Here is a 21,382-nt window from a genome sequence, read left to right on the forward strand (position 1 = left end):
ACAAAAGCAAGTAGAACTTTGAAAAGTGAAAACTGCAATAATTGAAGTTAAAAGCTGCAGAGAACTAATGTAGTCCAAGATTATCCAAAGAAAGTATTTAGAATGCATCGCAAAAAAATGAAAGATACTAAAGAGAGGTTAAGAGAGATGGAATATAGATTAAGAAGGTTCCTGCACTGACTGGGATGACATTAAAAGCGAAAATATTAGACGGTGGCAAATAAAGCTGTTAACTCTAAGATGACAACTCAAAAACAAGCAAGCAAACACCACTATTAATAAATTACAGATTTAAATCTAAGTGCAATTGTAAACTCCTTTAATTTGCAGGGATTACATGCTACAATGACAAGACAGGTTGAAGGAAAAGTGAAGAAAAGAAGGGTGAGACAGTAGTCACCCCTGCTCTGCAGTATGGCTTTGTGATTTCAGGTAGTCAGAGTTCCAAAATGTTACATGCAATAAGATATCTTAAAAGAGAGAGAGAGAGAAACACCATCATGTAACTATTATTTTACCATGACTGTTCTATTTCATTATTACTTATGGTTAATCTGTTACTGTGCCTAATTTATAAAATACACTTTACCATAGGTCATGCATGTATAGGAAAAAACACAGTATATACAGAGATCCGTACTACCCATGGTTTCAGACATCCACTGGGGGTCTGAGAACATATCCCCTATGGATAATAGGGGACTACTGTACAGCCATACCCGTATTGGTCAACAAGATTTGCAGAAAAAAATCAGCAAAAACTATGTTGCTTCATATTAAAGAAAATACGATACTTTTAACATCTACAAACCAAATAACATAGCTTCAAAATATAGAAAGCAAAAGCTGACAAAATTAAAGGGAGGACTAGACAAATTCACAACCATAGTGAGAAAAGTTTTAACATCTAAACAGTTGATAGAACAAACCAAACAAAAATCAGTACAAATGTAAAAGGCTTGAATATAATGAGCAAATTTAATCATGAATATATAGAGAGAACCATGCATTCAATGTTCTACTTTTCAAGCTCACATGGAAAGTAGTCCATTGCTGTATCAATATTTTCTAACCATAAAGCAATTAATCTAGAAATCAGAAATGAAACGATAACTAGAAAATCCCAATATACTTGGAAATTAAGCAATACGTATCTTAGCCAAGGAAGAAATCAAAATAGAAAACAGAAAATAGCTTTAACTAAATTTGAATGATAATGAGAAGACTACATGCCAAAATGTTTGGCACAGAGCTTGAGTTGTGATTACAGGAAATTGTAGAACCTTAAATGTTTATGTTAAATAAGAAGAAAGATTGAAAATAAGTGATCTAATTTTCCATCATAATGAGAAAAAGATATGAGTAGTAATTAATGAAAAAACAAGCAGGAAATATTGAAGATAGGTGAAAGCAAATGGTGGTTATTTCTAAAGACTGATGTCATTGAAAAATCCTGTCAAGAAGAAAAAAGGTAAAAAACAATACCAAGCAACAGATCTTACATTAAAAGTAGACAGTGCAACAGATCTTACTATTAAATAAGAAGATGTTATAAATAAAGTCAACAAGCAGAAAATTTACCTGAGAGGAATAACCTCTTTGAAAATTAAAATTTACAGAAACAGAGATGAGAAATAGGTTGACTGCCTATTTTATAATATATTTTATAACATTCTATTATATATATATTACATAAACAGAATGTTTAATCCAAACTCATCTCCAAAGGAAAACTTCAGGTCTGGATGGTTCACCAGCTAATTGTATAAATCTTAGAGGAAGTAATCACATCAGGCTCACGAAAACTCTTCCAGAAAAAAAGACATACAGAACCAACCTGACCTTGTATTACGAGTTTAGAATAACCTTCTATCTACAAGAAAATTTCAAGAATAGAAAATAAGTCAATCTCACCAATGATCATAACTGCAAAAATCCTAAGCAAGAAGAAAAGATCCAAGCAGATATACAGGGACTACAGAACAGCAATGTTGAGTTTATTCCAAGAATGTAAGAGTGGTTTACCATTTGAAAACCAATCAAAGTAATTCACATAAACCAAAATAAAGCAGAAAAATAACATGATTTCAATGAATGTAGGCGAAAATATTAGGGAAAGCTCACCTTGCATTCAAAATAAAACGTCTTAGCACACTAGGAATAAAAGAAACTTCCTTTATCTGATAAAGCATATTGACAAAAACCTACAGCAAACATCATTCTTAAGGGTGAAATGTTGAAAGCTTTCTCTCTGAGATTCCATGAGAAAAGAATGCCTCAAAATACCAATTCTAATCCACTTTGTATGAGAGCTAATAGCCAATACAGCAAGTCAAGAAAATGAACTGGATAAGAGCTGGAAAGATGAATATAAAATTATTCTTACATGATACATCTATCTAAGGAAAAAAATCCAGAACAATAATCTTCATATAAAGATAACTAAGTTTACCATGGTTATTAGATACAAATCAAAGCGGAACAATTAATTTCATGTCTATATGTGAGTAACAGCTAGAAAATGAAATCTGAAAAAATATGCCATTTAGATTAACACCAAGTCCTGAGGAATATATCTCACAAAAAAATGTCAGACTTCCACAAAAAAACCTCTAAAACAATGATGAGATAGATTAAAGAAAATCTAAAGAGATATTACACTGGAATATAACAAGCTCATATATTAGAAAACTTAAACATGTATCTGGGTATCAATTCTTTCCCAATTACTGTAATCCTAATAAAGATCCCAGCAGTTGTGCATGCACAAGTGTGTGGTGTGTTGTGCTTTCTAGAAAGGGAGTTGGGTGACACACTTACTCTCCCACATAGCCTGTCAGATTTGCCTTCTAAGAGCCAGGGAAGTTGACTAATGCCTTTTTCCCTCAGCAACCCACAATTTTAGTGTTAAAATGGTTTAGAAGGAGGGCAGGGGACATTCACTGGGTCTGTTTAAGACACAGAGGAAGAAAGTCAATAGCCAAAGAATAATACTAATAATAGCTAATATTTTTAGGTGATTACTACCTGCCATCCACTGGTCTAAACTCTTCATATGGACTAATTCATTTAAATGTTATGAAGCAGAAATTATTATTGTTATTCCCATCCTACAGATGAGGATTCTGAGTCCTAAAAGTTAAATAAGTTGGCATCATTCACTCCCAGTTCTAAAACTCCATGACAAAACTTTGAACTCAGAACATTGGCCTACGATCCCATCTTCACTGCTTCTGTAGTAGGCACTTTAAAAAATGCAAATAAGCACATGTGACTCATGTAATCCAGCTGAATATTCCTGTTTGAATTAAATCCTCAGCATTATAAAGACACTAAGTAGCAATATCCCTAACACTTGAAACCGTACTAGACTCTTTCCCCATTTATCATAAAACATCTTCCATAGAAAATCCAAAATTGAAGAAGCTTGGTAAATCAAAGCTTTCCCATCTCAAAATCAGACACTGTAGAGCAACATTTTCATAGATTTCTCCAGTTTTCCTGAACTTGGGAGCTCCCTAAATCCTCAGAAAGTAATCCCTGACTCAGGCATTTATAATAGAAATTACCTTAATTTTTCAATTTCTGAAAAAACTCAAGGAATCTTCTTCATCCAACCACGTGGGCTCAGTAATATGGAAGAACATTGTCTTCTAAATTTCAACCCACTTAACAAAAATGATTGTGACCACATCCCAGAAGGTGGGTGCAGGTATATTTTCCGGGTCCTCCCCCAACTGGCTGCCCCACTGCATTTAACCTTGTGTGTGTGGGATTATTTCCTTGTTTCCAAGCCTTAGGCATATGAGGTACTCTGACTCTTCTTCCCAGGGAAATGAAAACTACTGGTCATATACTGTTGTAGGTTCTTATTTTGTCCTGTCTTCTACAAAAGGCTTTCCTTCACAATGCATGGTTCTACACTAGCCTATTATTGCTTTCCTTACACCTGCCCCCTGCCTTGATCTTTCTGTCTTCACCCTTTGTTCCTTTAATATGTCACTCTTGAATTAAATACAAAATACATCCATCTCTCATTCCCCAAAGGATTCCAGCCTCACTTAATCTGCTTGCCCATCTTCATTGCTTAGTATTTTTCACATCACTTCCTAGCCAGGGCAATTCTACTTCTTATAAAGGTGGCTTCTAAGCTTTACCCTGAAACATTTGTAGGCATAACTTGCCTAGTCTAGGTTTATCTTAATCTCAGCATCTCTTCTGTGGAGATTTCCCTAGCCACTCAAGGGCACAAGGGTTAGAGCCCTCACTACATAATGACAGAACGTATGAGATGCTTCCCTCTCCTGCATCACTCTGTCTGCTGTATAGCATAAATGCTGCATGTTTCTTAGTTGTTTTTTTGAGACAGAGTCTCGCTCTGTCACACAGGCTGTAGTGTGGTGGTGCCATCTCGGCTCACTGCCACCTCCACCTCCTGGGTTCAAGCAATTCTCCTGCCTCAGCCTCCTGAGTAGTTGGCATTACAGGCACATGCCACTATGCCCTAAAAAATTACAAATTTTTGCATTTTTTAGTAGAGATGGGGTTTCACCATGTTGGCCTGGCTGGTCTCGAACTCCTGACCTTAGGTGATCTGCCCGCTTTGGCCTCCCAAAGTGCTGGAATTACAGGTGTGAGCCACCACACCTGGCCAAATGCTACATGTTGAGTGAAATGTTTTGGCTTCATATATACATATATTTAAAATTTGTGTAATATTAGAGAAGGTAGAGAAGAGTAGGAAAAATGGAATACAGTTCATTCCACAGAAATGGAACACTATTGCTCCCACCCCCATCAGTGTCAGAGAAGCCTTGCTTTGAGAGTTTTCTTTCTTTTTCTTTTTTTTTTTTTTTTTTTTGCCAGTTGCCAAAAGTTGAATAAAAGTTGTCCTGGTTCTTAAGCACTGAGTTACAATGGAATTCCAACTGAGTTACACATGACATCCCACTTGAATGCCCAGCAGGGACTTTAAGGTCACTGCAATAATGAATGGCCAAGAATTAATAGGAATCGAGCCTTCCTGTGTTGCAGCTGGGCAGAACAGTACTCTGGTTCATGGGCTGAAGACACATCTCAGACATGACCACCACAGCTGTGCTGGGCACAGCTGCCCTGCAAAAGCACTGGAGAGTTGGGACCCTGTTTAATCACTCTGCCCTCGCCTCTCTTCAGACACATTTCCTTTTACATCTTCAACTGCACAACAGCCACATTTGTCTTTTAGAGATGTTCAAGAATGGAGGCAGTTTTACCAAACAACATGATCTTCCTTCCCGGGTGTTGACCCCACTCTGTCCTTTTATCCTCCTGACTGCCAACAGTTCCCTCACTGAACTCTCTTCCATTGACTTTTTCCATCTCCTCAAGCCACTGCATGACATGCCTCATCTCTAGGCACTGCCAACTGCATCTCCATGGCACGGATGCGCTAGATCCCGTACATCTCCCTGTATCTCCCACATAGTCTTGGCCTTTGTGCTTTTGCACAAGGGTTGTCTACGACTGAAGCCCTCATTCATCAGTTCTTTGCCCATCTACCTCTTCCTATTCTCAGAGATGCTGATAAGTTTCGGATGCTTCAGAATTGACAATGTCTGTCCTTCTCCTACATCCTAGGCTGATCAGACCTCTCCCTAACACTAGTGCTACCGAATTCTAATCAGCTATCACTGTGTTTCTCCCTCATTGAAATACAGATTCCTCGAGGATACTGATATTTTAGTATAGTAATGAGGAGGTCAGGTTCCAATCCAAGCTACGTGGCTACTAGTTGTGTGATCCTGGACTTCAAATTTAATCGCTCTGTGATTCAGTTTCCTCATCTGTAAAATGAGGATATTAACCATCTTTACTTTATGGGGTTGTTGAAATGATCTAATTCTACTCCTTTCAGTAGCTCCTCAAAGGAGCCAGTGTGTATAAAAGGCTCAGAAGAGTGCCTGGCTGGCATGGGGTAACAATTGGGTTTGCTATCATTATTGTAATTAGGGATGTATTTCTGATATTTAGACCAAGTCAGTATCTGAAACTCATTAACTGACAGGTGAGTGAGGAAATGCATAAAGAATCATGCCCTCCTCATTTTACTATTCATTTTTACTTTCAAATGTTTATATTAAACATTTTGAGGGTAAATTCAGCAATCATTTTCCAATTTATATGCAACCTACAAGAATAAGGCATATAGGCATCATCTGTGTGGGAAAAATGTTTTTTCTTAAGATATTAATAATGGAAATAACTGTGTAAATTCAATAAAAACTCACCAACTTTGTTTAAAATTGTCCATAACATTTTTTAAACAAAACCTACATGTTTACTATGCTTATAATAAATGGGCATTCAAGGGCAATTTCATTGGCTATGCAACTGAGAAAGAACATTGGTATTTACATTAAGTTGCATATTAACTACTTATATTTCCTGATGTCAATATCATTTACTGATTTCCTTGCATTTTAATGCATAAGACTTAGTTGGTTTTTAGCACCACTTATAATCTGTTTACCCATGTAATTCCAAAACAATATAGTCTTTAAAGAAACTAGAATGACCCACATAGACATCACCAATAAAGAAAGAATTAATACTTGGAACATGGGTGACACAATTCTAGATTAAAGGGGGAAACAAATAAGTAGTTAATAATTCAAAGAAAAAAATTAAAAACCTTCCTATTTAGTGGTGTCAAATGAAAACTAGGTAATACAGAGTCAATAATAAAAATATATATATATATAGTCTTTCTTAACTGGGGTTCCATTAGAGTGTTTAGCTATTATTTCCCAAGATAGGGGATGGCAAGCTGTGGGTAGACTGTGAGCAGGGTGTTACCTGTTTTCATCAAGTTTTACTGGAGTGCATATCACACCCATTCCTTTACGTATTAACTGTGACTCCTTTTACATTTTAACAGACTTGAGTAGTTGGGACAGAGACTGTATGTTCCAGAAAGCTGAAAATATCATCAACTTTCTCTACAAAGGGCCAGAGAGTAGTATCCTGTCCTAAGACATCCATGTATGTGGTGAATTAACTTCACGTTTACCATCTACGATGCTACTAGATATGTACCATTCTTAGGAGAACTGGGGAGAAAAGTCACTCAAGGCATTTACTGAGTTCTGTGGTTCAGAGAGAAGAGGCTCCTTTATAGCACATGTGCTTCTGTTTTTATTTCTGAATAGGGTAACATTTTAAATATCTATAATTTATCACCCAAACTGATGAATTTTTGAGTGAAAGTGGACACTATTCATAATGATGCTGGGGCAACTGGAATAAACTGGGCCATATGGTCACCCCAGTTCTGAGATACCACCCAACTGTGAAGTTAAGAAGCCAACCAAAATCAGACAGGGCTAATCCAACAGTGTAGCTTTGGTTTTTTCGTTTTTGTATTTTCTGACCGCCCTTCCTCCAACCCCACTGCCATAACACCACTGTCCTTGCGAATAGCAGGTCTACTTCAAACATCACAACATGAATTTAGAACTTACTTTTTAATCCTTTCTCCAAAAGAAGCGATTTCCTCCAAGATGTTTTGAACAGTTGAAACAATATCCTGTACCATGTAGATTCTTTCAATCAGCCCCTTTTTCTCAGATTCCTAGAAAACATAAAAGCAAGATTTAACTCAGTTACTTCATTTTTTTATCATGATGATATAGAAAATATTATACCATATTATAAAAACATGGCTTTTATCAACAGTCACTACAAAAGATAAATCATTGTTTTACAACTTAAATGTTGACTCCCCCACAGTGACCCATAAAAATCTGTTCACTCACTCGGATGCTGCCACTCCTAATGTGTAAGCCTCAGTTTCTACCTCATTGTCATGAGATGATAAAGGGAAGCCCCACAGAACCAAGGGTTTCACTTCCCTATGGAGGCGGCTGTGTCCCTCACAGAACTCTGCAATCCCATCAGTCTGGCTAATTCTGACTTCCTCTCTGTCTTCACAAGGTCTTCTGCAAGCTCACCCTATCCCTCTCCCATCAGTGTTCTTCAGAGATATTCCTGGCAGGTAATGCCATGCCATGTTGGAGACAGAGATAGTATGAGTCCTAGTATTGGAGCATCTTAGTCAAACTCTGCTGCATTTTTAAGCATGTTTTAAACATTCCCAGTCTGATATTTCATCCATCCTTTGGCACCCACCTCAGAAACAAAGGAAGCCGCAGGATTTGGACACGCTACAAAGTAACCCCACAGTATACTGCTGGGGCTGCAGCCCACCCAGATCATTCCCTTCCAGGATGATCAGCAATTGATTGGGATCTCCTCACGATGCTGGAAACAAATATGAATTCATCTTCCTTAATTTCTAATGCTTCATGTAAAATGGAATTCAGCATTCTAAGAATGTTATCCTTCTTCTGCTTATAGAAAACCTTACATGTGTTTCACCATGCTAAGTAACAAACAGTTATGCAGGTCACTCAGAAATCACTCAAATGTCAAGATTCCCTGAAGAGGAGTATTTTTACTCTTTTTTTCTTTTTTTTTTTTTTTGTGAGACAGGGTTTCACTCTTGTTACCCAGGCTGGAGGGCAATGGCGCAATCTCGGCTCACCACAACCTCCGCCTCCTGGGTTCAAGCAATTCTCCCGCCTCAGCCTCCTGAGTAGCTGGGATTACAGGCACACGCCACCATGCCCAGCTAATTTTTTGTATTTTTAGTAGAGATGGGTTTCATCATGTTGACCAGGATGGTCTCGATCTCTTGACCTCGTGATTCACCCGCCTCAGCCTCCCAAAGTGCTGGAATTACAGGCTTGAGCAACCACGCCCAGCCTACTCTATTTTTAATATTATGATGCTATGTTCTAGTCCCTTATGAACTTTGCTGTAATTGAGATGTAGCTCACAAGCTCTCAACTCCTGCCTCTCTGGGTCATTGTAGCCACCATACCTATTGTATGAGGCCTAAAACCTCAAACAGCTCTTTTTCCTCTATAGAATTATAGTTGGGTTAAAATTGTACTAAATCATTGAGCCAATACTTCTAAATTTAAAGGACATTCCTATAATAAAAAGAAAAATAAAATCATTTTCATCTCGTATCCTTTGTTCCATCAAATTGGAGCCATGGATGGAGTGAAAGAGAACCCACTACCCATAGGGATTGCTGGTAAAAGCACCAATATGCAGAAATGTTGAAAAGTGCAAACCTCCCTTCTTACATCTGTCCTTATGAAACTACTTGGCTGAAACAGACCAAGGAAGAACAGAGGCTAGGATGCTTCACTGCCACCCACTCTCCAGTAATGGGTGCTCAATGGTTTGAATTAATTCTTACCATTGAGACTGACTCTTTTATCCAATCATCCTGTACAGAAGGAAAGCCAGGTTCATTGATACCTTTTGCAACATCAAACTTTCAAGACACATTTACTTTTTTACCCTAATTTGTATTCTCTTCTTCCCTTACTCTACTTTTTCAAGCAGTTTGTGTTAAAAATTAGTTATGCTGCCAGAACATATTAATTCAAGCATCTACTGACATCTATTAATGGGCACAATGGTGAAAACCCATCTCTGTCTGCCACATAAGTATTCATGTTTATAAAGGAACATTTGAAAGCATGAGGGAACTTGACCCAAAGGGCAAAAGTGGCTTTCTCTTTTCAGCAGCATCCAGTTTAGGTCAAAACAATTTCTTAGAAAATGACTCAAGTTTCCAAGTCATTCAATTTCATAAAAACGTATTTCAATTGTCTAATTTTTTTCCCTATGAAACACCCAAATAGTGAGGTTCTGGTTGTTGAGAAAGGAGGAGTTAGTATGCCAAAATAACGATTTTTCACAAGTCCTTTTACTTTATAATAAATATGACATTTGGAGTATTAAGTATCCAAAGACTAGGCTACAGAGTTTTACTGTATTTGAGTAACAGAATAACTTATCAGCTGGGCTTTTTTCCTTTTAAGAGTAGAAGTAGTCAGAACTAATTTTTGAAATGCTGATCAACTGATAACTTGGTTTTATGATATTGGTGGACCTATAAAACTATTCCATTTTTATATCACAAATACATTATTTTCAAATAAAAAATAGATTTTTGTATATTAAACTTGTAATCTGGATATTTTTACATGACACGAGAAGAATGATTATTTATTATATATATTTGTATACTTTAGTTAATTACTAGCTATATCTGTCTATATAACCATGTCGGGATTACTTTTCAAAAGAATGTACTTTTTAATAGCATCTTTTTATTTCTAATATTTCACTAAATTGTTCTTAATCATCTTCAGAGTTGCATTTAATGGTCGTTAAATTGACACCTTAATTGACTCCACTGTACAACTTAATTTCTATGAATAACACTTTCTACAAGCACTTAGGTACCTTGAAAACTCATAACAAAAATGTGATACATGGAGAATATTCTTGATCTATTTTTAAAATATTGAAATCTGTATATACTTCATCCCAAATATTTTCAAAGGCACTGAAATGTTGTATTCGTTCACAGAAACATTTCCTGTCAAATATTTTTTCAAAACAATAGATTAGAACATTTAACAAATTTATGCTGAAAAATAAATGGCGTCTAAATTTCTTTCCATTAATGGTTCAGAATATATATTTATTGTATTAAAAATCACAAAGATTCTTCCCACAAATTAAAATAATCTAGGCCAAGAGCAGTGGCTAACACCTGTAATCCCAGCACTTTGGGAGGCCTTGGTGGTTAGAACATTTGAGGTCAGGAGTTTCCTGGCCAACATGGTGAAACCCCGTCTCTACTAAAAATACAAAAAATTAGCCAGGTGTGGTGGCACACACCTGTCATCTCAGCTGCTAGGGAGGCTGAGGCAGAATTGCTTGAACCCGGGAAGTGGAGGTTGCGGTGGGGCGAGACTGTGCCACTGCACTCCAGCCTGGGCAACAGAGCGAGACTCTGCCTCAAAAAGATAAATAATAATTTTTAAAAACCTAAAGTATAACTTCAGAATTTAAAAACTGAATCGTGCCTAGCATTTGACCTTATATATGTTGCTTTTATACGAAAATAAAGTTTTTGGCCACTTAAAAAAATTCGCTCCCTTTAGAAAAAGCTTCCAAAAATAAAGTTAGTACTTCAGTCATAAAAAATTTTGAATAAAGACTGACTAGCTATGTGCAGAAAGCAGAAACTGGACCCCTTCCTAACACCTTACACTAAAATTAACTCCAGGTGGATTAAAGACTTAAACATAAGACCTAACACCATAAAAACCCTAGAAGAAAATCTAGGCAAAACCATTCAGGACATAGGAGCATAGGCAAGGACTTCATGACCAAAACACCAAAAGTATTGGCAACAAAAGCCAAAATAGACAAATGGGACCTAATCAAACTCCACAGCTTCTGCACAGCAAAAGAAATAGTCATTAGAGTGAATCAACAACCATCAGAATGGGAAAAAAATTTTGCAGTTTACCCATCTGACAAAGGGCTGATATCCAGAATTTACAAAGAACTAAAACAGATTTACAAGAACAAAACAAACAAGCCCATTCAAAAGTGGGCAAAAGATATGAATACTTTACAAAAGAAGACACACATGAAGCCAACAAACATACGAAAAAAATGATCGTCATCACTGGTCATTAGAGAAATGCAAATCAAAACTACACCGAGATACCATCTCACGCCAATTAGAATGGTGATCATTAAAAATCTGGAAACAGATGCTGGAGAGGATGTGGAGAAATAGGAACACTTTTACACTGTTGGTGGGAGTGTAAATTAGTTCAACCACTGGAGAAGACAGTGTGGTGATTCCTCAAGGACCTAGAAATAGAAATTCTATTTGACCCAGCAATCCCATTACTGGGTATATATCCAAAAGATTATAAATCATTCTATAAGGACACATGCACACGAATGTTCGTTGCAGCACAGTTTACAATAGCAAAGACCTGGAACCAACCCAAATGCCCACTGATGATAGACTGGACAGGGAAAATATGGCACATATACACCATGGAATATTATGCAGTCATCAAAAACAGTGAGTTTGTGTCCTTTGTAGGGACATGGATGAAACTGGAGACCATCATTCTCAGCAAACTGACACAAGAACAGAAAATCAAACACTGCATGTTCTCACTCATAGGAGGGTGTTGAACAATGAGAACACATGGACAGAGGGAGGGGAGCACTACACACTGGGGTCTGTTGGGGGTAATAGGGAAGGGACAGTGCGGGGTGGGGAGTTGGGGAGAGATAGCATGGGGAGAAATGCCAGATATAGGTGAAGGGGAGGAAGGCAGCAAATCACCCTTCCACGTGTGTACCTATGCAACTATCTTGCATGTTCTTCACATGTACCCCAAAACCTAAAATGCAATAAAAAAATTTTTTGAATAAAACTTTCCAACTGATTATGACCATAATTAAGAGATTTTCAACAGAAGAGTCCAATAGTTTTGGAGAATGTTTACGTTAACTGAGATATCTTCAAAGGTTCAAACCTTCCTAAGATGATGGGTAAAAAAGAGAAAGTACATACTGCTATGTTGATGTTTATTTTTATATGTGACATAATTTTGTCACATAACCTTGTTAATATCCCAACTGTGTATACAAAAATGTTGTAAGTGTGGATGCTACAACTTCTAATTCAACTGGTAGAGCATTATCACTTGTCTGGATGAAATTATGAATAATTAGTGCATCACAGCCAATACCCAGTACATTTCTGCCTCATATATTTCTTCATTTTGGAGGAATATATTATTAGTTGTTACATTTCCTCCATCAAAATTTGCATTCATATTATTATAAAGTTAAATAATTCTCAGTATTAAGTGTTTACATTTACAGTGGCATTGTTGATGTTAGAAATTACAGTATTTATAGAGTTAACTTGCAAAAGCTTTATTTTGTTTTTATGTATTGATGAAAAAAATCAAAATTTCACAAAGTTATCTGAGTTTGCTTCCTTTGATAGCAGGAAGATTAACAGCTACTTGGTCATTTTTCATATATGTATAAATTAATGTGGAAGAACAGTCATTTGATCTAAATGAAAAGTCATGCTCTACCAGAGAGAGATGTCAACATACATTCTCAGCTGCATGCATTAAAATAATGCTTCTGGAAACAACCTTCAAGAGGAACTTCCTCTTGAAGTAGCTGTTGTGGCTTTTTTGAGAGGTTTGTGACTTGGGGTTTACACATGTCAGTGATGTGATCAAGTCAAGGGCCCCAGGGTAGAGAGGAAATGTGAAAAAAACATTTATCAACAACTCTCTTAAGAAATGTACTATCTGTACATATCATTCAATGAATATGTAATCTTTGTGTTATTTACATATTGAAAAAGTAAAAAAAAGTGCACATTTACTCACTATAATGAGTAAAAAAAATATGCTAAGAGTGTTCAGACTACTTTTTATTCTCTTATCAGCAGGAAGGCTTAAATTTTGCAAATATTTAAGGTACACCTACCCTATCATTTCTCATGTCTCCTACTAACCATTCTGAATAGGCAGTTTGAATCTTACAGGCCCTGAATCTTACAGGCCCTGGCAGTGGCCACAGCTTAATGGGCCAGTAGACATCACATGCTTTCCACTACTGCCTGAAACAAGAAGGGATTAGCTTATGTGAGGGCACTTTGTTTTATTATGGACCATGCAAAAGCTTTCCTTTAAAGCTGGATGTTAGTTACTCAGTTCCTGAAAGAGTCAGGAAAATAGAGATGGGTCATTCCTGGCTGTCAGAGTTAACCTGGTGTTAGTATTTGAGAACTCTGGTCACTGTGCATGCATCCCATGGGCTACTAGAAATGACCACAGAGGAAGATGAAAGCTTAAATCGAAAGCCAAAGCAATGCATCCCACTTTGTTTTGGTGGAAATATTAAATACAATAGTTTAAAAATGAGGATAATCAGTAAATGAAAACTTTCTGGGAAAACAGGGACCTGTGATTAACCTGAATCACTTTTCTCTAAAATTAATTAGTAAACAAAGAAACCAGTAATATCCAGAGAATCTTCTAGACAGTGAGGAGAGGAAAAAAAAAAAAAAAAAAAAACTTTTTCACATGTTTCCACCCCTTCCTTAAAGTCCCTGCACTGGTCATTTGCTATTCCTGTGAGAGAGGAAAATTTCCATCTGAACTCAGGTATCTTAATGATTAGCAGTAAATGTAGTTTTTGTTCTCTGAATGGCCTCTGGACAATGTATATTTGTCAAGGTACGGTAGCTTCCATGCTACAAGGTTACATTTTCATAGCTTGGATGTTTAATTAATATCTTCCATTAACCTCTTTTTGGCTGTACCCTGCTTGAACTAAGGGATCAATAGGTAAGACCAGGCTGTTTTATCTGACCCTGTGTTCTTAGCACCAGCAATTGTGGTGGGTACATCCTCAGTGTTGCTACGGAGCTTATTTGAGGGAGAAATGAATATATACAGGAAAAAATAGTTTATTGGGTTTATACTAGTATTAAATAATTATTTACATCGACCCAAGAAATAAGCAAGTGCTTGGGGTTTGAGAGAAGATTCTAGGCCTTATAAATATAACGGAATGACTGAAAGGCCCAACTCAAGCTTGATGACTTTTGTGAAACCTCTTCCTAAGGATGCTAGTCTATGCTGACTACTGTCTTTGCTCTCTCAATTTGCATTATGCCTCCATCACTTTAATCATCCTAATAGCAAATGTTCTTTTCACTCTCTGTACTGCAAAAATTGTCTCTTTTTAAATAAGATACTATTGATTTTACGGTCTTTTCTCTTTAATTATATCTAGCACTATACCAAGGGACGTATTACAGGATATATTACATAGCCTTCAGTATTAGTATTTCTATTATAGGAAACTTAGGTCCAGGGAAGTTAAATGATGGGTCTATATACACCAGACCATGGAGTCAGACCATGAGTTCAACTCTGGTCTTGTCATCTACTAGCTTGATGATAGTGGCAAGTGCTTTATGCTTTCTGAATTTTAAGTTCAATATCTGGAAAATATAGACTATCATTACTCTAATTGGAGTGTGGAGAAAAATATTATCATATATGTAAAATATCTAGTATATTCCAGGTGCTTCATAAACACAAGTTCCTTCCCTTGAAGAAGGCAAAGCTACAAAAGAAGGAAAAACCTTTTGTCTAGTTTAAAGAATACTGGGGTTAATTTAAGTTTCAGAGAAAATGATCTTCCAGGACAAGTCTACTCATGTTGCCCTGAGTTGTATGAAAGATCATCTGCAGCTCCATCTGCATCATGCTGGCTTTATTTACACATTTCAGATTGAACCGGGAAATGTGGTGATAACACAGTTTAGAAAACACAACATTACATCTGCTGTTGCTCCCAAACTGCTTAGGAAGAGTAACAGTGATTCATTCAGAAAGACATAACTGCTGTCACATGTGCTCCTATTTTCCCTTAACATACAAGGCTTCCAATTTACAGAGGGAAATGTGTAATACAAATAGTCAAGGCCACTGGTGTGATTAAACAAATGAACAAGATAATTGTGGCTAAATACATAGTTTTAGATTCCTGTATTTAAAAAGGAAGGGTATCATTTCTCACTACAAATGTGAAAAAACATGGAGGCATAAGTTTTATATGCTTTAGGGGTCCACTTTGTGAGCAAGCATGCATCACCAAATAATGAAGAGATGAAAGCACGGACTTTTTCAAACCCAGACTTCAAATTTCATAAGGTTTCCTTGTTTTTAAGCACACAATAAAAAAAAAGAGTAACACTCACTATAAGAAAAATAACAAACTAACTTGGTAACCTAAAAATATATATCATATGAAGATGGGTACAAGCCCATCATTTTTTCATTATTAATTTATAAAATGTTTAAAGGATTGAGTATTTTTGCTAACTTTTATAAGGACTTGAACGAAGAACAATAATGTGTCTGTGTTGTAACAGAATTGTTCTTTTTTAAAAAAAAAAAAGAAAAAATTTTAAAAATCAGAGGGCAAATCTTTCCTTCCTAAAGGCCTTGTTGTGTTGTGTCTCCAATGAGTATAGCACTGTAGGTGCAATAAAGTAGCTTTGAGCCTCTGGCAGAGAACATCATCAAAATGAATTTACAACTAAGAATTATATAATCGGTGTGTTACTTTAAATCTTTCCTACATCTTCTGCTTTAGAAAACTTCACATTTCTGTATTAATTTCCTAAGCAAAACTAGAGACCAAGTCCTGAAAATTGACCATGTCAGAAAAAACCCTTTTGACATGCTTAAAAACTGAGTAATACGCCACAGGATGAACATCATCCTCAAAAGAGATTAATGCAATTTTTTATCTCAAAATCCTCTTACTAATTTCAGTCATCTAGACTAAAGATGCAAAAACATACCTTTAGACTTTAAACAACAATATGTTTAGTCTGTTTCATCCCACGGATAATAAAAGCCTCTAATTTGAAAACTTGAAAAATTATAAACATGAGAAATTGATTGAGTGGCATTTAACATGGAAAAAAAATGCTCAGCATCTGTCATAACAAAGAACAAGCAGCAATATTTCTGATACATAAAATTAAAAATTCTTTGGGAATCCCAGCAATGCTCCAGGAACTGTCATTTAGAATTTCTTCCCAAGAGGCATTTTATGGGCCTGCAGGGACATACATACATACACACACACACATACACACACACACACACACACACACACACACACACACGGAGTCAACTCCACAGCTCATGCTATTAAAATGGAGTGGGGAGATATGTACTCTTTCTGGAGTGCACTTCTCTCTCAAGTAGTTCTTTTGCTTTGGGAAATGAATATAAAACAGTATTTGGATTTTGAATCAATATCATTTCTAAGCAGTTTTATATTGCTCTATCTGTTCATTACATAAGGCACTTACACACTGCACTGATATTTACCAACACATTTTTTTGGGGGGGAGGGTCTGCAACATGAATCTCATCTAGTATCAAATAATAGGGTTGAAAAAGTAAAAGGAATAAACAATCAGCTTAAGAGGAAGACACTCATAAAATATAACTGAAAAACTGGCAACAGTTTAGGACATAAAAAAATTTGGAACTTAGACCCTTGAGAGACTCATTCCATTAAAAGTCTCTCTGCACTAAGTGACAGAATGCCATGATACCGCAAGGTAAACAGGGCTAATGGTTTTTCAAAACTGTAACTAATGTAGATAAATATACCATGAGTGACAGTTGGCTGGTTTAGCTGTGTGAAGCCTTAAGTTTTCTCCAAGATACAATAAAGGAGCAGGCGTAAGATAAAATATTTACATGATTCAGCAAAGAAACAAGTAATTCTTAAGATTCAGTTCAAACATCACCTCCTTTTAGCAGTCCTGCCCCACCTGGCATTCCTCCTCTGTTTCCCAACAGAGTGTATACAACAACATTGCAAACCTTAATGAAAGGAGCAATCTTAGGGCACTGGGATTTGTTGCAATTTTTGTATTCATAGAGGTTCTGGTACAGAAACATCAATAAATGTTGCCAAAATAATGCAGAAAAATGAACCAATAAGTTAATGACCGGTTTCCTTCACAACAATGGAGCCTGGTCAAAAATAATCAAGATTTAGACCAGAAGAGATGGGTCTGAGTCTTGCCACTATCCTGGCTGAGAAATCTTAGATATGTTACTTAATTTCTCTTAACCTTTGTTCATTGGTAGACAAGGTAACATTCCATGAAACTTAACATTTTGTTTTAAGTACTGAATGAGCTACTGCATATAAAAGCATCCTGCAAACTATGAACACTCTAAAATACTAATATTTTTATAAATCTAATTGCTTCTTTGGGAGGCCGAGACGGGTGGATCACGAGGTCGAGAGATCGAGACCATCCTGGTCAACATGGTAAAACCCCGTCTCTACTAAAAATACAAAAAATTAGCTGGGCATGGTGGCGCGTGCCTGTAATCCCAGCTACTCAGGAGGCTGAGGCAGGAGAATTGCCTGAACCCAGGAGGCGGAGGTTGCAGTGAGCCGAGATTGCGCCATTGCACTCCAGGTTGGATAACAAGAGCGAAACTCCGTCTCAAAAAAAAAAAAAAATCTATTTGCTTAAATTCCTACTCAAAATGGCCTTGTTTTAATTTATTACTCTTGTTTTATTTTATTTAATACTTTGTTCCAGCGAGTCCTTTTCCGTTGAGAAAAAAAGTGGTATCCCCACCTTTCTATTATCTCATAAACTCAATGGATAGTTGGGTGAGCCACACTAAAACAGATGGGAGATTTATTTTTAAATACAAAAGACAGAGCTACTATTTTTAGAAAATCAATCACTGATAGATTGGTCCCATGTCTTCTACCTTCTCGTGATGTAGCGATTTTAAGCAATGGGAAAAGAAATACCTAGTACAAGTTGCATATCCTTAATCCAAAATGCTTGGGACCAGAAGTGTTCTAGATTTTGGATTGTTTTGGGATTTGGGAATATATGCATTATTCTGGTTGATCATCCCTAACTTAAAAATCAAAAATCCAAAATGCTCCAATGATCATTTCCTTTGAGAATCAGAGCTCAAAAAGTTTCAAATTTTGGAGCATTTGGATTTCAAATATTTAGATTATGGATGCACAATCTATATAAACTACAAAACAATCAGAGCCTCTGATGGTATTTGATCAGACAGTGCACAGTAGCTAAGAGAAGGATAGGTAATTCATCCACTTGTGTGTGGCATATCACATTTCATAATATTTGAGAATAACATACTAACTACAATCCTTAGACTAGAAATCAGAAAGATATACGTGTACCAGGAAAATTAGCGAGCCTTACAATAAGTAGGGTGCTCTGAATAATGTTCCGAAAGGCCAGATTGAGATCACTGGATGATTTCTAAAGGTTATGAAGTCAAAGCATTTTTGAGAATGAGAGTTTGATTTTTAAAGAGAGCATTTGAGCAACTGATTTGCCAAAGGACTACAGGAAATTGGGAAGGCAACCCCATCTCATCCAAAACATGCATAAACTGATAATTAAGAATTGGCTGGAATCCACTTCACTATAGAAAGATAGTATGATAAAAATGTTAGCAATTAAGTCATTTCATCACTAAAAACCATATCAAGTCAAATTAAAAGGACTTAAATCAGAATCACCATGCACTTTAGTCCCATGAAAATTATCCATAAGCACGTCTTTTACAATATGCCCTATATATAGAAGGTGTGAGCACATGCAACTATTGTTAACCATTCAAAGATACTCTCTGGCTTTTCTTAAAAATACAACACTTTATCATTGTAAGTATCACTGCTTATGCCATAGTTTAAAAGATTACTAATCAAACCAATTTAGTATATTTTTATATCACTTTCTTAAGAAAACACAAACAGGCTGGGCATGGTGACTCATGTCTGTAATCCCAGAATTTTGGGAGGCTGAGGTGGGCAGATCACATGAGGCCAGGAGTTTCAGACCAGCCTGGCCAATATGGTAAAACCCCATCTCTAATACAAAAATTGCCCAGGGCGGTGGCACATGCCTGTAGTCCCAGCTACTCAGGAGGCTGAAGCATGAGAATCACTTGAACCTGGGAGGCAGAGGTTGCATTGAGGTGAGATTGCACCCCATTGCACTCCTGCCTGGGCAACAGAGTGAGTCTCTGTGTCAAAAATAAATAAAAGAAAAACCATGGAATATTATGCAGCAATTAGAAATGATGAGTTTGTGTCGTTTGTAGGGACATGGATGAATCTGGAGAACATCATCCTCAGCAAACTGACACAAGAACAGAAAATGAAAACACCGCATATTCTCACTCATAGGTGGGTGATAAAAAATGAGAACACATGGACACAGAAAGGGGAGTACTAAACACTGGGGTCTATTGGGGGGAAAAGGGGAGGGCCAGTGGGAGGGGGAGGTGGGGAGGGATAGCCTGGGGAGAAATGCCAAATATGGGTGAAGGGGAGAAGCAAAGCAAAGCACACTGCCATGTGCGTACCTTCGCAACTGTCTTGCATGCCCTGCTCATGTACCCCAAAACCTAAAATCCAATAAAAAATTAAAAAAAAAAAAAAGAAAGGAAGTACAAAACTACTCTCATCGTTAGAGAGTAAGACCTCCTCCATGAACAATAGTTTTCTCTAGTTAGTATATTATAGATAATCTCTCCTCTCTGGAGCAAGGAAACACAGGGAATGAGGCATGGTGGACTTAACCATGTCATCTAAAGGACTCTGAAGGTTAATTCACAGTGAGAACTCCTTCTAAATACATGCCATGTGCTCTTCCACTAAGAAGACCCTGCCTGGGTAATAAGGAAGGGACTAATCAATTTAGAGGATGTAAAATCATTTTAAACACTGAAATTAATGGTTTAAAATGTACTTAAATTTTAACGATGACAAACTAATTTGTGAAAATAGAGTATAAATACAAGATCCATTTGCATCCTTCCATTATACTATGCTCCTCAATCAATCAACAAAAAATGGATTAGATGTGTCTTATTTTCTTAAAGTAAAATGTCCATATCTGTTTTTCATCTACAACTGATATAAAAGGGTCATATTGTTTTTCATAAACACTGTCAGGCAATTGTGACCTCACTGATGATCCTGAAAGAACAGATCATTCAAGTCCTATTTCTGACAACCTCGTTACGAACACACCAACCCACAATGCCAGCCTTAGAGCACAGTTTCTTCTTGATAGCCTTAAACAGCTCTTTTTTTTCTTTTATTACATGCCCTTATTATTCCTTCTTCCTGATGTTAATAGAAAATGCTGAAATAGTCTATGTAAGTGATTGTTGGACTGGAAAAAGAAAGAAACTCTACTGCAAGTATTTATACCTTCTGTAATGAAAACAAGATATTATTGTCTTGCATGACCTTTCCTAAGTATGGGATACAGCATTTTACACAATAGTTTCTTGGTTCATGCTTCAATTACTGACCTTTACTGTGTCGAAAATTAATGCAATTTTCATTGTAATCCATCCGTACAAATAAGGTCCACATGGAAGGATTCCACATATGGAATCTAATACAAATAGGAAATGTCAACTGATTGCTGTTGGCTGAACTTAGCTATTATCTGTTTGTTCTGGAGTCCCTAGAAAACCAGACTTGCAACAAGCAATTTCTTACATGAGCCATCAGGTATTAGAAAGGAGGATTTCCTCTCTTCAAAGTTTAGCTTGTACATTTCATCTCCTAAAAGGCAAAAACCAAGTTACCTGAAAGTTCTATGTTATCACTGAAAGTCCACAAAAGAAAAGGCAAAATTGTGAAGTCTAATCTGGTTTCTAATACAAGTTACTACCATGAACTTTTCACGAAGCTAAGGAACAAGAGGTTACAGTGATGTCATTTTACAACAATCCCTGTTGCAGACAATAAAAGGATGACAGACCCCAGACTG

General features: G+C 36.6%; 1 protein-coding gene across 4 annotated transcripts in view; it reads right to left on the reverse strand.

The window, feature by feature from the left end:
- Positions 1-21,382, reverse strand: part of MCTP2 (multiple C2 and transmembrane domain containing 2) — a 264,931-nt gene that overhangs the window by 14,065 nt on the left and 229,484 nt on the right. For all 4 annotated transcript variants that reach the window (XM_054257201.2, XM_017973284.4, XM_002749091.6 and 1 more), the window contains one exon: positions 7,503-7,612. In XM_054257201.2, the coding sequence (XP_054113176.1) occupies positions 7,503-7,612 (110 nt within the window). The remainder of the gene's footprint in view (positions 1-7,502; positions 7,613-21,382) is intronic.

This window comes from Callithrix jacchus, chromosome 6 (genome assembly GCF_049354715.1).
Source record: "Callithrix jacchus isolate 240 chromosome 6, calJac240_pri, whole genome shotgun sequence".
In the NCBI taxonomy this organism is placed as follows: Eukaryota; Metazoa; Chordata; class Mammalia; order Primates; family Cebidae; genus Callithrix; species Callithrix jacchus.